The following is a 19,595-nucleotide window of genomic DNA, read 5'->3' on the forward strand; positions in this document are numbered from 1 at the left end:
CTCTCACATCCATACATGACTACTGGAAAAACCATAGCCTTGACTAGACGTTCCCCTGTCAGCAAAGTAATGTCTGCTTTTCAATATGCATCCAGGTTGGTCATAACTTTCCTTCCAAAGAGTAAGTGTCTTTTAATTTCATGGCTGCAATCACCATCTGCAGTGATTCTGGAGCCCAGAAAAATAAAGGCAGCCACTGTATCCACTGTTTCCCCATCTATTTGCCATGAAGTGAAGGGACCGGATGCCATGATCTTCATTTTCTGAATGTTGAGCTTTAAGCCAACTTTTTCACTCTCCTCTTTCACTTTCATCAAGAGGCTTTTGAGTTCCTCTTCACTTTCTGCCATAAGGGTGGTGTCATCTGCATATCTGAGGTTATTGATATTTCTCCCGGCAATCTTGATTCCAGCTTGTGCTTCATCCAGTCCAGCGTTTCTCATGATGTACTCTGCATGTAAGTTAAAACAGGGTGACAATATACAGCCTTGACGTACTCCTTTTCCTATTTGGAACCAGTCTGTTGTTCCATGTCCAGTTCTAACTGTTGCTTCCTGACCTGCAAACAGGTTTGTCAAGAGGCAGGTCAGGTGGTCTGGTATTCCCATCTCTTTCAGAATTTTCCACAGTTTATTGTGATCCACACAGTCAAAGGCTTTGGCTTTGTCAAAGCCAAAAAGTCAAAGGCTTTGTCAATAAAGCAGAAATAGATGTTTTTCTGGAACTCTCTTGCTTTTTCCATGATCCAGCGGATGTTGGCAATTTGATCTCTGGTTCCTCTGCCTTTTCTAAAACCAGCTGGAACATCTGGAGGTTCACGGTTCACATATTGCTGAAGCCTGGCTTGGAAAATTTTGAGCATTACTTTACTAGTGTGTGAGATTAGTGCAATTGTGTGGTTGTTTGAGTATTCTTTGGCATTGCCTTTCTTAGGGATTGGAATGAAAACTGACCTTTTGCAGTCCTGTGACCACTGCTGAGTTTTCCAAATTCGCTGACATATTGAGTGTAGCACTTTCACAGCATCATCTTTCAGGATTTGAAATAGCTCAACTGGAATTCCATCACCTTCACTAGCTTTGTTCATAGTGATGCTTCCTAAGGCCCACTTGACTTCACATTCTAGGATGTCTGGCTCTAGATCAGTGATCACACTGTCGTGATTAATTGGGTCATGAAAATCTTTTTTGTACAATTCTATGTATTCTTTCCACCTCTTCTTAAAATCTGCTTCTGTGAGGTCCATACTATTTCTGTCCTTGAGCCCATCTTTGCATGAAATGTTCCCTTGGTATTTCTAATTTTCTTAAAGAAATCTCTAGTCTTTCCCAATCTATTGTTTTCCTCTATTTCTTTGCACTGATTGCCGAGGAAGGCTTTCTTATCTCTTCTTGCTATTCTTTGGAACTCTGCATTCAAATGCGTATATCTTTCCTTTTCTCCTTTACTTTTCACTTCTCTTCTTTCACAGCTATTCTTAAGGCCTCCTCAGACAGCCATTTTGCTTTTTTGCATTTCTTTTTCTTGGGGATGGTCTTGATCCCTGTCTCCTGTACAATGTCACAAACCTCTGTCCATAGTTCATCAGGTACTCTATCTATCAGATCTAGTCCCTAAATCCATTTCTCACTTCCATTCTACAATCAAAAGGGATTTGATTTAGATCATACCTGAATGGTTTAGTGGCTTTCCCCACTTTCTTCAATTTAAGTCTGAATCTGGCAATAAGGAGTTCATGATCTGAGCCACAGTCCGCTCCCAGTCTTGTTTTTGCTGACTGTATAGAGCTTCTCCATCTTTGGCTGCAAAGAATATAATCAATCTGATTTCAGTGTTGGCCATCTGGTGATGTTCACGTGTAGAGTCTTCTTTTGTGTTGTTGGAATAGGGTATTTGCTATGACCCATGTGTTCTCTTGGCAAAAGTCTGTTAGCCTTTGCCCTGCCTCATTCTGTACTCCAAGGCCAAATTTGCCTGTTACTCCAGGTGTTTCTTGACTTTCTACTTTTATTTTTTTCTACTTTTATTTTTCTACATACCAGTCCCCTGTAATGAAAAGGAAATCTTTTTTGGGTTTTAGTTCTAAAAGGTCTTGTAGGTCTTCATAGAACCATTCAACTTCAGCTTCTTCAGTGTTACTAGTTGGGGCATAGACTTGGATTACCGTGATATTGAATGGTTTGCCTTGGAAACGAACAGGGATCATTCCCTAGTTTTTGAGATTGCGCCCAAATACTGCATTTCGGACTCTTTTGTTGACCATGATGGCTACTCCATTTCTTCTAAGGGATTCATGCCAACAGTGGTAGATATAATGGTCATCTGAGTTAAATTCACCCATTACAGTCCATTTTAGTTCACTGATTCTTAGAATGTCGACGTTCACTCTTGCCATCTCCTATTTGACCACTTCCAGTTTGCCTTGATTCATGAACCTAACATTCCAGGTTCCTATGCAATATTGCTCTTTACAGCATTGGACCTTGCTTCTATAACCAGTCACATCCACAACTGGGTGTTGTTTTTGCTTTGGCTCCATCCCTTCATTCTTTCTGAAGTTATTTCTGCACTGATCTCCAGTAGCATATTGGGCACATATACCACCTGGGAGAGTTCATCTTTTAGTATCCTATCTTTTTGCCTTTTCATACTGTTCATGGGGTTCTCAAGGGAAGAATACTGAAGTGGTTCGCCATTCCCTTCTCCAGTGGACCACATTCTGTCAGACCTCTCCACCATGACCCGTCCGTCTTGGGTGGCCCCACACGGTTGGCCTACTTTCATTGAGTTAGATGAGGCTGTGGTCCATGTGATCAGATTGGCTAGTTTTCCGGTAACATTCTGTATTCCCCACTCCACAGGACAACTCCATATCTCCAGTGTGAACATGAGAGGAAATACTGCTGATACTCACCGAAAAAGACAATGCTCTCACCATGTCCTGACCCATGAGGATTAAGAATATAAGACAGACTCTGGATCCATCTACCCAAGATTCATGCAGCCAAATGACTCAGCTATATAAACTGTGTCCCAGCGACATCACTAACAAAGAGTAAATTCTGTAACATTTCTTTTTCCTGGAGGAACTGAGATGTGTTTGAAGTCGCGTGGACTCACTAGAAGTGGAGAGAACTGTCAAAGAAATGGCTATACTCTTGTGGAGTCTGGGTAGTGGTCCTCAGAAAAGTCTCTCCCAACCTCTGACTAAAATATCTGTGAAGACGTAAGGCCTAAAGCCATTATAACAAATTATAAATTTAAAACAATAAGAAATGATTAAGAACTACTCCATAGATGTATAATGAAAAGATGTTCATGATCTAGTGTCAAAACATTATAAAGCCAATATTACTTAACAAAGATTTATATGTAAGTATTACGTATATAAAATAGCTAGAAGGACACATATCATATACCTGCCAGACCATCTGTCATATTTACAGCATATATTTTCCTAGTTTCACTTTAAATTTTCAATTTATTTACCATTATTCGGACATATGGTACTCTTCAATTATTAGGCAAATATCATCTTTGTCACTCGTTACATCTCCCTTTACATTTTTCTCTAATGATTATAATATACAGGAAGTTTATTCTATCAATACTTCTTTAATACAGTTGGAATTTGGTTTACCAAAGATAAGAATTCAATATTTTGCTTCTCTTCATAGAAGAGTCTTGGAAATCACGGATTTAATGTAAATGCCTTTCAGGCTTTGGTAACTATCACAAGAAACTAATTTGAAACAATTACCAAAACTTGACTTCCCATCAGAAGTCAACCGGGTTTTCAAGATTACATTTTCCAAGATACATGAGCCTAGACTAAAGAAGCCCTGGACACTTTCATTGTAGAATAATCTACAGACCCTCAGAACTACCCCAACATTCTATAGGAAGTTAAAATTTGAATTACAGCCATGCTGTATATTGGGTTGGGGGTGGTGCAGATAATTTACCTTTTAATTCAGTAATTGCTAAACCACAAGGAGCCACATCTGAACTTTATGGCAAAGACTGTGCATTACCCAGAGATCCTGCACATGAGCAGAAACAGTGCCCCTGAAGGCTTGTCTCCTTATATACAATATAAATATGTTTGAAGTGTAAGAAGAGAAAAGTAAAGGTATACTTGGTGAACAGAAAAACAGCCTACAGTGAAAAGTGTTGGTGATCACCAGAATCTACTGTCCTCTCTTCCTCATGCGCATAGCACCATCCCTCATTTTCTAGCCCCTGACATCTAGGCAGAGCCAGGCAATAAGTTTTCATCAACAAAATGTAGATAGAAGTGGTGTGTGTCACCTTTGGACTGAGGGAGTCAAGAGGTTAGGTATGCCTTTCCAATTCTGTTACTATGGTAATAAAGCATTTATGTAACTCATGAATATTTTTAATTAATAGATTTACTGCTGTTGTAATAAGGACAGGACTGTATGTCATATATAACAGTGGCTGGTACATAAGGACTGATAAGGATCAGTTGAAAAGAATGATCTATTTCTTCCTCTAAATATTAGTATGAAATGGACAGCTTAATTAACATTATTTTATGGGAAACAGCAGTTACAAGATAAACAGAAATACAGCCACAAGTAACAAAGGTTCAGTGTAAGCCCATATAAGTGTTAGTCTTTCAGTCAAGCCCGACTTTTTGTGACCCCGTGGACTGCAACCCATCAGGCTCCTCTGTCCATGGGATTTTCCAGGCAAAGATACTGGAGTGGTTTGCCATTTCCTTCTCCAAGCCATATAAATGAAGTAATAAATGGAACACAACTAACTTGGACATCTGAAAAAGATTCAACCTATATGAAAAAAAATTTTTAATATGTCCAACTAAAATTGATAAAATTTTTTATTTCAACTAAAATTGATAAAATTATTTCAACTAAAATTGATAAAATAATTTTCTTGCACTGAATTCCAGAAAAGAGTTAACCTAATTACTTGGAACATATAAATAAAAGTTGCTTTAGATCATTCATTCAAGTACTGAACGTTTCTATATGCTATACTGGGTGCTAAAGTAAACAGGACTATCATTCTCTTACTTAAAATCTATAAATGACAGAAACATGGACAAATAACCACAATTCCATATAGGATGTATATAAAGTCTGGTGGTGGAATGAAGGTAGGGCTGGTCAGCTCTTCCTAGAGAAGGTCAGGGCAAAGAAAGGAAGGCTCAGGATGGCTCTAGTAAGATGAGTAGGAGTTTTAGGAAAAGGACATTCTAGACAAAGAGAAGAGTAAATATGAACTCAAATCCTTCTGAAGATTAAAATATATCTGTGGTAAAATCAAACAAATATTTCTAGAATAAGTATCTCTTTCTTGCCACCTCCTCCTGGTATTGACTTTCTTGGTTAATGGCTACAGGATCACTCAGTCGTTTAAGTCATGAGTCATTAGAACCATATTTTGACTGCTCTTCTGGTCCAAAATTCTAATAGGTCCCCTACAAGGTTGCGTAACTTCAGCACCATTGACATTTTGGTATGCTTCATTGTTCTGGGCATCGTGGGATGTTTGGCAACATATCTGGCCTCTACGCACTGGATGCCACTAGCTTCCCCTGGCCCTGCACAGCTGTGACATCAAAAGTTTCCCCAGACACTGCCAATGTTCTCTAGGGGACAAAACTGCCCCAGCTGAGAAACACTGGTCTCCATGTGCCCTGCCCACAGGGACCCACTCTTCTTGCCGCTGGAACCACATTACTTCCAGCTGCTCCCCTCCCCTCCCCATACAGGGGTCGTCCTTCCACAACGGCGGTCTTCTCAGCGCCTCCTCTGCCCCTGCACAATGTGCATAAGGGGAGACCACTCCTAACACATCAGACTAACATACCACCTACAGTTTAAGCCCTCACGCTCTCATAATACATTTCAAGCCTTCATCTGAACTTAACCTTAATTTTCTCCCTTACTCCACAAGCCACGCTACGTTTCAGCACCTGAGACCCACAAGAAGCCCTTGAATTTTCACATCCCCAAGTGTTTAGTCGTCCCTCAAAGTCCAGCTGAGAAGCCTCCTACAGCCTAGGTGTCATAACACTCTTACTCGCACGTGTCTCAAAGTTCACCCAGCACTTCTTGTACTCCTCTGTTAACAGCATTTAACAGACTATTTCATTGAATGGATGTGTGTATGCGTGTGTGTGTGTGTGCCTGACGTCACTGTGTGGTGGCCCTGAGAAGGCTGAGCATAATTAGCTAAGGACTCCCACAGTAGGCTTTGAAATCCATCGTGCTCGTGCCCCAGCAGTATCTCCCATGCACCACTCAGTCAGTAACCAAGTGTGGCCTGGCTATGAAGAGGAAACTTTCTCTCAGGAGGCAAGGGATTCCTCTGAAGGACAAACAGTTTTGAGGGGGAGCTTTGCGGAACCTTGCTTAGACTGCCCTGCAGCCTGGGGTACTTCTACCCAACACTGTCATCCTCTCTTCACCGGTTTCAGACTCCACTGCTCTCTCCTTTTCTCTAACAGAGACACTTCCCCTAAATAAACTCTTTGCACAGTTAACCCCACCTTGCCATCTGAGGACCTAGGCTAACACTACAATGTTAAAGGCGGAGGCATAAGAAAGTCTCCTTAGTGTTGTTTATTTAACTGAGTATGGGAATAAATAAAAGGGGTCCTTGTGAATTTTACCAACAAAAAATACAGACTAGCATGTGTAATGATCTAAGGCTATAGGACTTCTGAGCAAATAGAAAGTTTAGAAAATAAAAGTTTTACAAGAAGACAAAAAAACAGTAAAGACACTATTGATGGTTTCCATGCAGTTATTTCCTGTCTGAACAAGGAGTTACTAGAGCACCTCAATAATCAGTCATCAGAGGGCATTAGTGTCTGACATGCTGCAGAATGGTTCACATGAGAAACTTCAAAAAAGTGCACACAGACACTGCAAGCTACTCCGTGAGAATACTGTAAAAGCCAGATGCAACGTCTGGTTTTATGACATCTGGAAACTGTTTCTTTCAACCAAAAAGACTGCATTGCTTCAAATCCCACCAAGAAACAGTGAAGTTAATTGTCTAGGCAGTCGGGTTAGTCCCTGAGGGCCTTTGGAAGAAGGGAACCCACCAGGTAATGTAAGAGAGCTGAGAGACAGGGGTTGTCGGGAACGTCTCTGTACAATTTACACATGCCATCCTGACAAGGATATGCCCCCAATATTATATCTTATGGAATACTGACCTCTACTTTGGCAACTGCCTATCAACATTATGAGAAGATAGATAATATGACCATAAAAAAAAGTCTGTAGTTGAATCTAGGGGTATTAAGGCCTGATTTAACTATATAGTCTGTGACTTTATCAATGAACCAAAAACAGAGTTTGATTAGCCATTATATTGCTTATAGGTAACTTTATGATTTGGCTGTATTTTCATATCTACTATAGATTTTAGAAACATAAAAATAATCAGAAATGTTTGAGCATGTGATAAATACTTATGAGAAAGAAAAATTACAGGGAAGGTAAGGTTAGAAAAGCAAAAGTTATACCCACATGAAACAAAGAAAATTTCTGGCAGACTCATAGCCCCTTCTGGTTCTTAAGACACTTAAAGTGTCTTAAAACACTTAAGAAAACTAAACAATACAAGTTATGGTTCAGTGGTTTAGTGAAAGGGAAAAACAGGTAAAACCTAAGACTTCCAGAAGTAGGAAAAATATAGCTGAATAGAAATTAAAAGAAAGCTTTAGTTCATATATCTGAGTTGCAACACTAGCAACTAAAAGGAATCAATAAATATGTTGAGGTGTCAATTTTTTTAAAGGCTGTATGCTCAGAAATGTTTGGAAAATAGTAATTTGTTTTTTATTCCTTTCCTCTAAAAGTCAAGTTCCTCAGCAGATACCAGAGAAAGGAAGGACAGATGCTACTGCAAGTGAGAAGATGGAAGGGGAACAAGTCAAGTGATGAATGAGACATGAAAGGAGAACTTAGTGGATTCCAGGAAGAAAAGAAGGATGGGTGCAAAGGAAACAGTTGGAAGGAAGTGTGTGCGATGACTCTTTCACTGGGGGTTAAGGTCTGGAAGCAGAAGGCGAGTTAGATGCTCTAGGGGGACTGCCAAGATAAGTGCTTCAGCATGCTACACAGGATTCAGGGAAGGGATTTCTCTCTGCAAGGCCCTCTCACACACACACTGAACTAAGAGGCAGGGCAGAGTCTGGCAAGGGGAGGAATCAAGTCCCCATGCCCTGGAGGGTCTCAGAACCTTAGTGGGGTCTGGAAGATTACCAATGGCGTCACCAAACCACCTTACATGGGGACAGCACTGCACAGGAGTTAAGTGACCCTGTGTCGAGGGCTGCACAATGCATCGGGCAGACAAGAAATCAAACAGGTGTTGCAGCCAGAACTCAGAGGGACACACAGCACTAGGGAGAACCCACGAGGGAATGAGTCAGTGAAATCCAACTGAACAAAGAAAAGCCATCAGGCTCAGAATATAGCTGCTGGTGCCAGAAAAATGCAGAGAGACCAAGGCACAAAAGACACTGGAGGCCAGAGGAACTGGAGGACACATATGAATTCCCCACCCTCCTCTCAAGCAATACAAAGGCCTCAGAACACTTTATGGCCCTGTATAAGGTCATTTTCATCAATGGTCAACATTTGCCTGAATCCAGCAATGTTCAAGATAATGAACATTAACGGAAAAAAGAAAAATTAGGAAGTCTCACACTCATTTAAGATATTTGGAAAAACCATTTGACTAAGTACAACATCTACTCATGATTAAAAGCAAAACTAAAAGCAAGGAGCAACCAGAAAAAGAGAACCTCAGTAAGACTTGCTCTAAATATCCTTCAGTAAATCTCAAATTTAGCTATTAATGGACGGACAGAGATCAAAGCTGGATTATTACAGCAGCACATATACAAAGTCACAAAGATGAGCTGAGAAACAAGCAGGAGCAGGGCTGTAGGTGAGCATTACTGACAACCTGGGCATTGCATCAAGGTGGATCTGCAAAAACTCAGCTGGTTCAGGTTGTGGGTAATGCAACTTTATCTGGATCTAAAGACTAATCTGAGATTTAAAAAAGAAATCTAGTGTTACAACAAACGGACTCTAAAGCCTACCAGAAATTCTGCCACCTGATGGAACTATTATTTCAAAGAGTTCTAAGGAGCGAGTCAAAGTAGAAATAAAACAATCATAAAGTGAAAGCTGCTCAGGCGTCGTGTCTGACTCTTTGTTACGCCATGGGCTATACAGTGTGTGGAATTCTCCGGGCCAGAATACTGGAGTGGGTAGCCTTTCCATTCTCCAAGGGATCTTCCCAACCAAGGGATTGAACCCCAGTCTCTAACATTGCAGGTGGATTCTATACCAGCTGGTATACAAGGGAAGCCCAAAATAATAGCTAATATCTGTTCTAGTACTAATATCATAAGTGAAGAAAATTAAAGAAATGTCACTAATCTCATTATTCAGACTTGTAATTGGTCCTCATCACACTTCTAAAAGATTTTTAGATCCTGGTACCTCTAGTTATTTGCTGTGTTACTGGAAATTTTCTATCTCTGCCATGACTGATGTCTTCAACACAGACTTACACATACAAAGAAAGTGAGATAAAGCTGATTTATGTAAGTATGAAAAATATGTTTTTAAATGTTAAATCAAATTAAACTCTGATAATATCAATAAGTCTATCAAAAGCAAAGTACATACATAAATCAAATTAATAACGCAGGATAAATGGACAACTATGTCCAAATTGATGAAGTGATAGGAAAGGATGAACTTCTGTTAAGACTTAAAAACATTTTCAAAAAGGAGATGCTGAAAAATAATTTGAACTACACCAACATTATGAATCAACATAAGCAGAAACATCATTCCTAACAACGTTTCCCATCTGGACTTTTTTCCATGCCTTAAATACTAAATCAAGAAAACATACTGACCGTGGCAAATTTGTGGTAGTAAATCTAGAATTGTCCAGACAAACTAAACATTTTGAAAGTTTCTAGAAAAGAGAATATTTTTCTTTCCTTTTATGTGTAGATGACTGTGTAAATATTAGCATGTTTCTGCCATTCTGATGTTGAATTTTATATTTATCTATAGCAGGAAAGAAAATTGTCCAAGGCATTCATTGTATGTATAAATCAAAATAATAATTTTATAGATATATATAGATATATATATGTAATATCTTGATATATATATATACACGACAATAGCAGGGAAAAGAACAAAGAGACATTCCAAATCTACTTAGTAATGACCAATACTCACACCCAGAAAGACATCTTACATCAATTACCCTGGAAGGAAGTATTATATTTTGCCTAGAGGGAACTGTTATCAATTTTCTACTTCATCAAAAAGTAAATGATGTTGATGTTCTGAAACTCTTCTAAATTTTGACCAACAAAAGCCAGAATACTTGGAGAGAATCCTGTAGCCAAATTATTAGTGTCCTCTTCTTGAACACTAACTTACATGAAGTAAGTTCATGTGTGTTTTAACATTAAGCGTTCACAACTACAGGTTCTGTGAACTTGGATAAAAAAGTGTTACATCTTTATTTTCCCTAACCTCTGATACCTAACATTTCCTTCAATTATGATTGCAGGTAAAACTACAGTCATTGTGACTTTGTTAGCAACAAAAGAATAGTTGTGCATTTGTGCTCAGTTGCTTCAGACGTGTCTGACCCTTTGTAACCTCATGAACTATAGTCCTCCAGGCTCCTCTGTCCATGGATTCTCCAGGCAAGAATACTGGAATGGGTTGCCATGCCCTTCTCCAGGGAATCTTTTCAACCCAAGGATCGAACCCTCATCTCCTGTGTCTCTTGTATTGGAGGTGGAATCTTTACCACTGAGCCACCAGGGAAGCCCCAAAATAATAGCTACTTCAACACTAACATAATGCAATATGAAATGATCTGGATTATTTATTCTCATTACCACCACAAAAGTATGTAAGTAGTCTTCTCCCCAACAGATATTATTTAATGCATTAATAAAGAAGGAAGTATTATGACATCACAAATTATATACTTATAACATTTTGATTATTGTTAGTATTTAAAAGAAAGCCAATTAAAGAACATGTATGCTATTTTGCACAGTAAAATTACACTGACAGGAGGTCCTGAGTTTCCCCTAGAATGCTGAAAAAGTTGATGGGGGAAAAAAAGAGGTTTAGAACCTCTGTTTTAGAAGGAGAAAAACAAATAAAACACAGAATCCAATATTTCATTTTATTTCCTCTCTCTACAATGAGATTTTTACAAAATCCACATCTTTTACTCTTGTCATTCTGATAATCATTTCTCATTTGTTGGCACCAGATCTTTGTAGATGCTCTACATTTTTAAGTGAACATTTTAAACAGACACTTTCAACTTTTTCCCTATCCTGTAATTCACAGATTAATGATTATCCCCACACTAGCCAAAAAAAAAACCAACTCCTTTCAAACCCTATATTCATTCTCTTTTTCTTCTATCACTCTTCATTCAAAGAACATATTTAAGTAAATTCAGAGGTGCTGGCCTCAACAGAGTCCAGCATGGATGTGTAAATGTAAGGGCCTGCCCTCCTGCTGGAAACCGCACTTCACGTAAGGGCAAAGAGCCCTGCCTGCCTCCCCGACTAGCTCAGCATCTGACACTTTTTCTCACAGCTTTGCAAAAGAGGGTCAGTTTTGCCCAGCAGGGAGGGACAGGCTGATCCTCCACACCCCTCTCCCCTTGCAGGAAGGAGTGGCCTCTGGCTTGGGTTCGTCTAGGTGTTAACCCCTCTGGTGGCGCACTCTGATCGCTTGGGTCCCCCAACCGCGCACTCAGGAAAAGCCAATACCCGGCTTACTGAACTGGATCCCAAGAAAACGCTAAGGGACCGGAGGGAGCTTACCAAGCCTCCACAGAGGCTGAAGACCGCTGTATGATCCTCGCGAGCATTGACCTGGCCGCGGTAGAAGCAGTGGCGTAGGTCTGGGGGCGCCGCGCTGCGCTCCTCCGCCGGGTGCGCAGAAGTCCCTAAGTGCACCTCGGTGTATCCCGCAGCCAGGAAGGCCGCGTCGGCGCTCAGGTTCAGCTGGAAGAGCTGCCCGTAGGCGCGGATTCGGTAGTGGGTTCTGAACGGTGTGGGCTCCAGAGTCTCCGAGCTGCGCTTCCTCCGGCTGAAGTGGTGGCTCTGTGGGAATACTTCACCGAACTCATTGACCCGCGCGGGGGTCACCACTTCGTAGGAGGCCAGTGTCCTCACTAAGGCTTCTGCAATCACAGCGATACGGCCATTGAGCCCCACCCGTTTCCAACTTCCCAGCCTCGAACTCCATCAACCAGAGTTCCTTTCCAAAGCGCCGAGGCCCCAGGTCCCCATATCCCCGGCCGGGCGCGACAAATGGACACACGCTGGCCAGCGCGCGCGCATACACACACGTGCGCTCTGTGAGTGTGCCTGCCTGCTTTCCCACACCCCCGATTCTCTCCACCCTCCCCAAGAACGGACTCTGACATTCAGGGTCCTCAGCAACCACCTCCTTCCCGCGTCCCTCTTCTCCTCCCTGTGGCCGCCAACTCGTGCCCGCTGGCGCCCTCGCCATCCTGCCCCTCGCGCTCCCGCCGCGTGGTCCCCGAAGGGAGACGTGGTCCCTGCGCGCGCGATTCCTAGAAACCCCGCATAGCCGCAACCTCCGGGGATGCTTCGAGCTGACGGATCCCGGAGTTCCGAGAGCCCCGGCAGGGCTACGGTCCCCCAAAGGACAGAGTCGCTCCCCCGCCTCCGTCCTCCCACCCCCTCTGGCCCGCGCCCCACCTCGCTCCTGAAGTCGCCCCGCGGTGACCTTACCCTGCCTGGGGTGGAAGTGAACTTCCCAAGACCTGGTGATGAAGAGCGAGAGCTGGTAGAGCAGCCCCGTCAGCCACTTGACCACCCGCATGGTTCCACCGGGGGGATCCCGACCGGGGAGGCCAACTCGAGCCGCCCGCCGCCCCGCCGGCTTCCCAGCGCTCCGCTGCCTCTCCTGCCTCTCGCCTGTCGCTCTCCGCGCCGGCCGCCGCGGCGACTCAGCAGCCTCCGGAGCAGCAGCCTCGGCCCCCGGCCGGCCCGTCGCGCCACACTGCCAGTCTTCGCTCCCTGAGCCGCTGCTTCATCTCACTGCAGCCCCGCAGCCCCCGGCTCGCTCTCGGCAGCCTCGCTTCGCTTCCTGCGCCCGCACCGCCCTCAGAAGCCGTCTACACCAGTCCAGCCCAGCGCGAGGAAGCAAGCCGACCTAGCAGGAACGGTGCCAAGATAGCCACCCCGAGCCCGGCTAGCGCGGGGGAGAGCCCGCCCCCAGGGCCCGAGCCGGGCCAATCAGCGGGAGGCGCGGCCCGGGTTCGCCCTCCAGCGAGCGGCCCGCCCCCAGCTCCCAGCCGCACGCGGAGTGCGGTCCCTGAGGGCTCCCGCTGTGGGCGTGCAGCGTGGTGAGTCGCCCGAGGCCCAATTGGACACCATCCAGGTACCCGTAAAACCTAGGACTCAAGTTGCGCGGCCGAGGTCCAGATAGGGGATAGGTGGTAATGTTAGGTTTCTCAAACAAGATAAAGTAAACTACAGCGGGAAATTTTCATAGGCAGAAGATGCTACCAATGATGCTTAATGGCCAGGCCTCATTTGCAGGGCCCCTTGTGCACCCGAGGAGTTGTTGAGAGTTTCAGCAATCAGCAAACTTCTGGGGGAGAATTTCTGACAATCACCTAAAGAAATTCAACAACAAAAAAGGAGCGCAGTCTCCAAAGTTAGAGTAGTCATCGTATTTTTTTTTTTCATTTCAGTGTTCATTTTTTGTACCTAATTTTGCATAAAGGGCCTCACCAAATTATGTAAATATCAGCCACCACAAAATTTGGATCTACCCCTGTCTGTGGGTTGTTTTTAGGAGACTTTCTGCGGGTAGTTTCACAGTATTCATATGCCCTTTGTTTATAATACCCAAATAGCCTCATGTATTCACAGTTATCTTCCTCAGCCTTTATTGTAGCTCTGAATCCAGTTGTGTCATCTTGTGGTTTGTTAAGTTGGATAAAACTCAGTGGCAGCAAAAAGTATCATCATTTCAGAACTCCTTTCTCATTACCCAAATCCACCTGTTTAATTTACAGATTCCATATTGCTCCTCTCAATAACCAATATGAAAAAAAAAAAGAACAGGAAGTGGTCAGATATTCTCCAAATCCAACTAAGGGAGAGAAAAAGTATGAGTATAAAAAATAAAGGAATTAGATGAATAAATCTTCACAAACATAAAGAAATACACTCTCAATTTAGTCCCTGGCTGTCCTTTCTCCTCTGAGCTCTCAACAATGAAAATACTGTTCACTCTGAGTTGACCTCTCATAACAAGCCTCTGTTTCATGCCCTTGGTCCATCTGTTCACCACAAATGTGGAAGTCTTGTCCAAGGAAGATTTTCTTACTTTTGCCAAGGAAATTACCCAGCTTGATAATGGTAATTCTTCCACAATCCATCCCCTTCTCATCTACCCCGTGCTCACAAATGTCATTTGTATTCATCACAGAATTACAGACTTCTTATAGTGTTTTTCTAAATTAATCCTACTGTTACTCTAAACAAAGCAAAAATGGATTTGATCCACAACTATTTGGTGGTTACCTTCAGTATACTGTAATTTAGAGTCATTCCAATTGCCCTGCAGCTCTGAATGCATCGTTACCTTAGGAGCCATGCCTGTGTGTGCATGCTAAATCACTTCAGTCATATGACTCTGTGCAACCCTATGGACTGTAGCCCACCAGGTTCCTCTGTCCATGGGATTCTCCAAGAAAGAATACTGGAGTGGATTGTCAGGCCCTCTGCCAGGGAGTCTTTCCAACCCTGGGATCAAATCTGCATCTCTTACATCTCCTGCATTGGCAGGTAGGTTCTTCATCACTAGTGCCGCCTGGGAAGCCCAGGTGTCGTGCCTGCTGCTGCTGCTGCTAAGTCGCTTCAGTTGTGTCCAACTCTGTGAGACCCCAGAGACAGCAGCCCACCAGGCTCCCCCGTCCCTGCCTACCTTCATACAAATAACAGAAAATAGAACTGCACCTGTTTAACTGACTATGACTGCCAATTGCAGGCAAAATAGATATTTCATTTTCATCACAGAATGTTTGTCATTCAAAGTAGTATTTGCAGTGGAGCATTTGATTTTTTTTGATCTGCTTTAACTTTTTGGAAACAATGTCCTAAGAACAGAACTGTTTTTTCTTGTTTTAAAGAAGCAGGAAGATATACAGGATATGTATTGTATGTCATTATAATCTGCACAGTGTTTAGTAAAGAGCATTGTTTCTTTCCTTTTATAAAAGATAAATGTTACACAATATCTAAGTAGCTCACTGGATTTCTAAAAACCCTGACACCAGAGTTTTTTCATTATTCCAGACTAGAACTGTTGTGATGAATATGACAACATTTACTTATCTCTCTTTATTATCTCGCATTGTTTATCTCTCTTCCTTTTTCCTTTCCTACCGGTGAAAATGTCATGAATAAACTAATCTCTGCCATCTAAATCAAACATTTCTCCACATGGACAATTATATCTACCACTTACGGAATTCCTTTGACATACCAAGCACTATACAAAGGACTTTAGAAAGGTTACTTTATTTATTTATGCATTTCCCCCCATGAGACTTAGAGAAATTAGGTAATTCAACCCAGATCACATATCAAGTTAGACTCAAATCTCTTTGGTTTCAAAATCCATACTTTTTTTTTTTAAACTTTACATAATTGTATTAGTTTTGCCAAATATCAAAATGAATCCGCCACAGGTATACCTGTGTTCCCCATCCTGAACCTTCCTCCCTCCTCCCTCCCCATACCATCCCTCTGGGTCGTCCCAGTGCACTAGCCCCAAGCATCCATTATCGTGCATTGAACCTGGACCCTGGACCGGCAACTCATTTCATACATGATATTTTACATGTTTCAATGCCATTCTCCCAAATCTTCCCACCCTCTCCTTCTCCCACAGAGTCCATAAGACTGTTCTATATAAAATCCATACTTTTTAAGAGAAGGCTATATTCTTCATGCTAGCTGAAATCTCATGCAGCACAGTCATAAGCAGCAACAACTTGGAAAACAAAGCCATAATTATATCAAATGTATTGTTTGATTTGTAATGCCAACAATTATCATTATAAATACAAGCTATGTTATGATATTAGCACAGTGTGGAAGAAGTAATTCCAATCTTTCAAAGCAAGGATATATGTGCACTATACTCAAGATAGACCTTGCTTTTTTTTTTTTTTTTTGAACAGTCTTTTGGACTCTGTGGGAGAGGGAGAGCGTGGGATGATTTGGGAGAATGGCATTGAAATATGTATAATATCATGTATGAAACGAGTCGCCAATCCAGGTTCGATGCACGATACTGGATGCTTGGGGCTGGTGCACTGGGACGACCCAGAGGGATGGTATGGGGAGGGGGGAGGGAAGAGGGTTTAAGATGGGGAACACATGTATACCTGTGACAGATTCATTTTGATATATGGCAAAACCAATACAATATTGTAAAGTTAAATAAAATAAAATTTTAAAAAAATAAAAAATTAAGCAAAAAAAAAAAAAATAGACCTTGCTTTATCATCTGAATTTGACCATGACCAGCTGTGTAAAGTTTAAGAACATATTCAAACTCTATAAGCCTACTCTTTATCAACTGTAAAATAGAGACAATGATAGTTATCTCAAGCAATTGTTAAGGTGACTAAAAGAGGTAACGTATTTGGCATAATATTCAACAAAATATGTGCTTAATGTATGTTCATGCTGACTATGATTTTTATTATGTTACAATAGGACACTGAGCATTCATGCCAAAAGAAACAACTAAATGAATACAGACTGCTTTTCTAGTATTAGTAGGTAGGATTTAGGTTTATCATTCTTCACTGTTTACCTAAAACTGGAGGGTTTTCTGACATGCAAGACTTTCAATGTGAAAACGGGATGTGCTGAGCAAACTGGGATGAATGGTCACTCAGGTCCAAGGTTCTCAACTAAGGCACCATTGACTTTTTGGGCTGGGTGAGTCTTTGTTATAGAGTTGCTGCCCTGTACATTTTAGAATGTTTATCAATATACTTGCCCTCTACGCATTCAATACCAGGAGTACCTCACTCCTGTTACGAGAACCCCAAATATTTCTAGACATTGTCAAATGTGCCCCCAGGGAAACAAATTGGCCCCAGTTGAGAACCACTGACCTAACAGGGGAAGAGAGTTGGAAATTGGTAAATGCACAGAAAATGGGTTTGCCAAGAGACCCCCATAGTTTCTGTTTAATTTTTTAATTATAAATGACCAATTGTTTAGTAGAAACTCTTTATATGTTGTAGCAGATCTGGAAATTTTTCATTATTATAGTTAAAATAGTACAAGCTGTGGCCATTGAATTAATAACTTTTAACCCTTGTTATTTGCAGTATTCATATACAGGTATATAGAAAAAAACCAAGCTCCACTTCCCAAGGAATTATTACACTATGTTCTAATTGTCTATTTACTTTTCTGAAAACAATACTAGATTATAAGCATCACGTGAAGAAGAACTATAAACAGACTGTTTGAGGAAGTATCCTTCATCACCAAATGCAGTGTAAGTACCAATATTAAAATTTCTATAACCTAGGAGAATTAGGGAAAATTATCAGCCAATCTTACAAAAGACTGGTTCCAAATAGGGAAAGGAGGATGTCAAGGCTGTATATTGTCACCCTGCTTATTTAACTTATATGCAGAATATATCATGAGAAACACTGGGCTGGATGAATCACAGGCTGGAATCAAGATTTCAGGGAGAAATATCAATAACCTCAGATACACAGATGACACCACCCTTATGGCAGAAAGTGAAGAAGAACTAAAGAGCCTCTTAATGAAAGTGAAAGAGGAGAGTGAAAAAATTGGCTTGAAACTCAACATTCAGAAAACTAAGATCATGGCATCTGGTCCTATCACTTCATTACAAATAGATGGGAAAACAGTGGACATAGTGACAGATTTATTTTGGGGGGCTCCAAAATCACTGCAGATGGTGACTGCAGCCATGAAATTAAAAGGCTCTTACTCCTTGGAAGAAGTTATGACCAACCAAGACAGCATATTAAAAAACTGAGACTTTATTTTGCCAACAAAGGTCCATCTAGTCAAGGCTATGGTTTTTCCAGTAGTCATGTATGGATGTGAGAGTTGAACTTATAAAGAAAGCTGAGCACAGAAGAATTGATGCTTTTGAACTGTGGTGTTGGAGAAGACTCTTGAGAGTCCCTTGGACTCCAAGGAGATCCAACCAGTCCATCCTAAAGGAAATCAGTCCTGAATATTCATTGGAAGGACTGATGCTGAAGCTGGAACTCCAATACTTTGACCACCTGATGCAAAGATCTGACTCATTTGAAAAGACCCTGATGCTGGGAAAGATTGAAGGTGGGAGGAGAAGGGAACGACAGAGGATGAGATGGTTGGATGGCATCACCAACTCAATGGACATGAGTTTTAGTAAACTCCAGGAGTTGGTGACATACAGGGAGGCCTGGCGTGCTGCAGTCCATGGGGGCACAAAGAGTCAGATACAACTAAGCAAGTGAGCTGTACTGAACTGATCAGCCAATCTTATCATCTTTCTTTTAATTATGATATTTATGCCATTTATACTTAATATAATTAATGTTTACATTCAACTCTATTATCCTGCTATTTGTTTCCTATTTTCTTCTTTTTTTCTGGGAATAGTAGTCTCAGTTGAGGTTTTTTTTTTCTTTCTCTTTCAGTCCATGGGGTCGCGAAGAGTCGGACACGACTGAGCAACTTCACTTTCACTTTCATAATTTAAAGATTTTGACCTATTGTCTTCTTCCTTGAGTGTTTTGCCAATAAAGATATGTCATCCTTATCCTCTGTATATGGGGTATCTTTGTAATGACTGTTTTTATGATCTTCTCTCTTGATCACTATTGTTGTGTGAATTGTTTATGGTGTACCCTGAGGCGATTTTTTTCATGTGTCTTGTTTTTGGAGTTCATTGAATTTGGGGGACTGCAAGTTTATCATTTTCATCAAATGTGCTAACTTGGGAGCCATTATTTTTTCAAATTTTTTTTTCCTTCTTCTCCTTTAAGGGCTCTAATTATACATATATGAAATTTAATGAAATTGTCTTACAGCTCTTTATTTCTTCCTTTCTGTGTTTTATTTTGGTTTATTATTTTTGCTGTCTTCAAATTCACTTGTCTTTTCTTCTGCAATGTCTAATTTGACAGTAATCCTATTCAATGTATCTTTTGTCTCACAAGCTATAGTTTAGAACTTTAGCTTGGGTCTTTTTTGTAGTTTACATGCCTCTACTGAACTTTTTGAACATATGGAATGCAGTTGCAATCATTCTTTTGATGTCTGTTTTTAACATATGAACAAAATTCTTAGTCCAGTTTTGACTAATTGATTTTTTCCCTCAGTATTGGTCATACTTTCCTGCACCTTTGAGTACTTGATAATTCTTGATTGGATGTGAATATTACATCTGGGAATATTG

General features: G+C 41.3%; 1 protein-coding gene and 1 long non-coding RNA gene across 6 annotated transcripts in view; one reads left to right on the top strand and one right to left on the bottom strand.

Annotated features, from left to right (window-relative positions):
• Positions 1–13,252, bottom strand: part of ADAMTS20 (ADAM metallopeptidase with thrombospondin type 1 motif 20) — a 203,690-nt gene extending 190,438 nt beyond the window's left edge. Inside the window, exons 1-2 of one of the 2 annotated variants that reach the window (XM_055581264.1) lie at positions 12,851–13,252; positions 11,912–12,273 (exon numbers count right to left, since the gene is read on the bottom strand). In XM_055581264.1, coding sequence (XP_055437239.1) covers positions 11,912–12,273; positions 12,851–12,941 — 453 coding nt within the window. In that variant the 5' untranslated portion in view covers positions 12,942–13,252. Of the gene's footprint in view, positions 1–11,911; positions 12,274–12,850 lie in introns of those variants that run through there. The other variant, XM_055581273.1, reaches the window with a different exon arrangement.
• A 120-nt stretch (positions 13,253–13,372) lies between these two features.
• LOC129641674 (uncharacterized) lies at positions 13,373–18,965 on the top strand. 4 transcript variants are annotated; one of them, XR_008709394.1, is made up of 4 exons: positions 13,405–13,502; positions 14,792–14,920; positions 17,589–17,660; positions 18,835–18,965. It is a non-coding gene; the product is annotated as an uncharacterized LOC129641674 (long non-coding RNA). The 4 variants fall into 4 exon arrangements; XR_008709395.1 differs by lacking the exon at positions 13,405–13,502 and adding an exon at positions 16,862–16,927 and having other exon boundaries at positions 14,358–14,920; XR_008709392.1 differs by lacking the exon at positions 14,792–14,920 and having other exon boundaries at positions 13,373–13,502.
• The last annotated feature ends 630 nt before the right edge of the window (positions 18,966–19,595 follow it).

This window comes from Bubalus kerabau, chromosome 1 (genome assembly GCF_029407905.1).
Source record: "Bubalus kerabau isolate K-KA32 ecotype Philippines breed swamp buffalo chromosome 1, PCC_UOA_SB_1v2, whole genome shotgun sequence".
Lineage (NCBI taxonomy): Eukaryota > Metazoa > Chordata > Mammalia > Artiodactyla > Bovidae > Bubalus > Bubalus kerabau.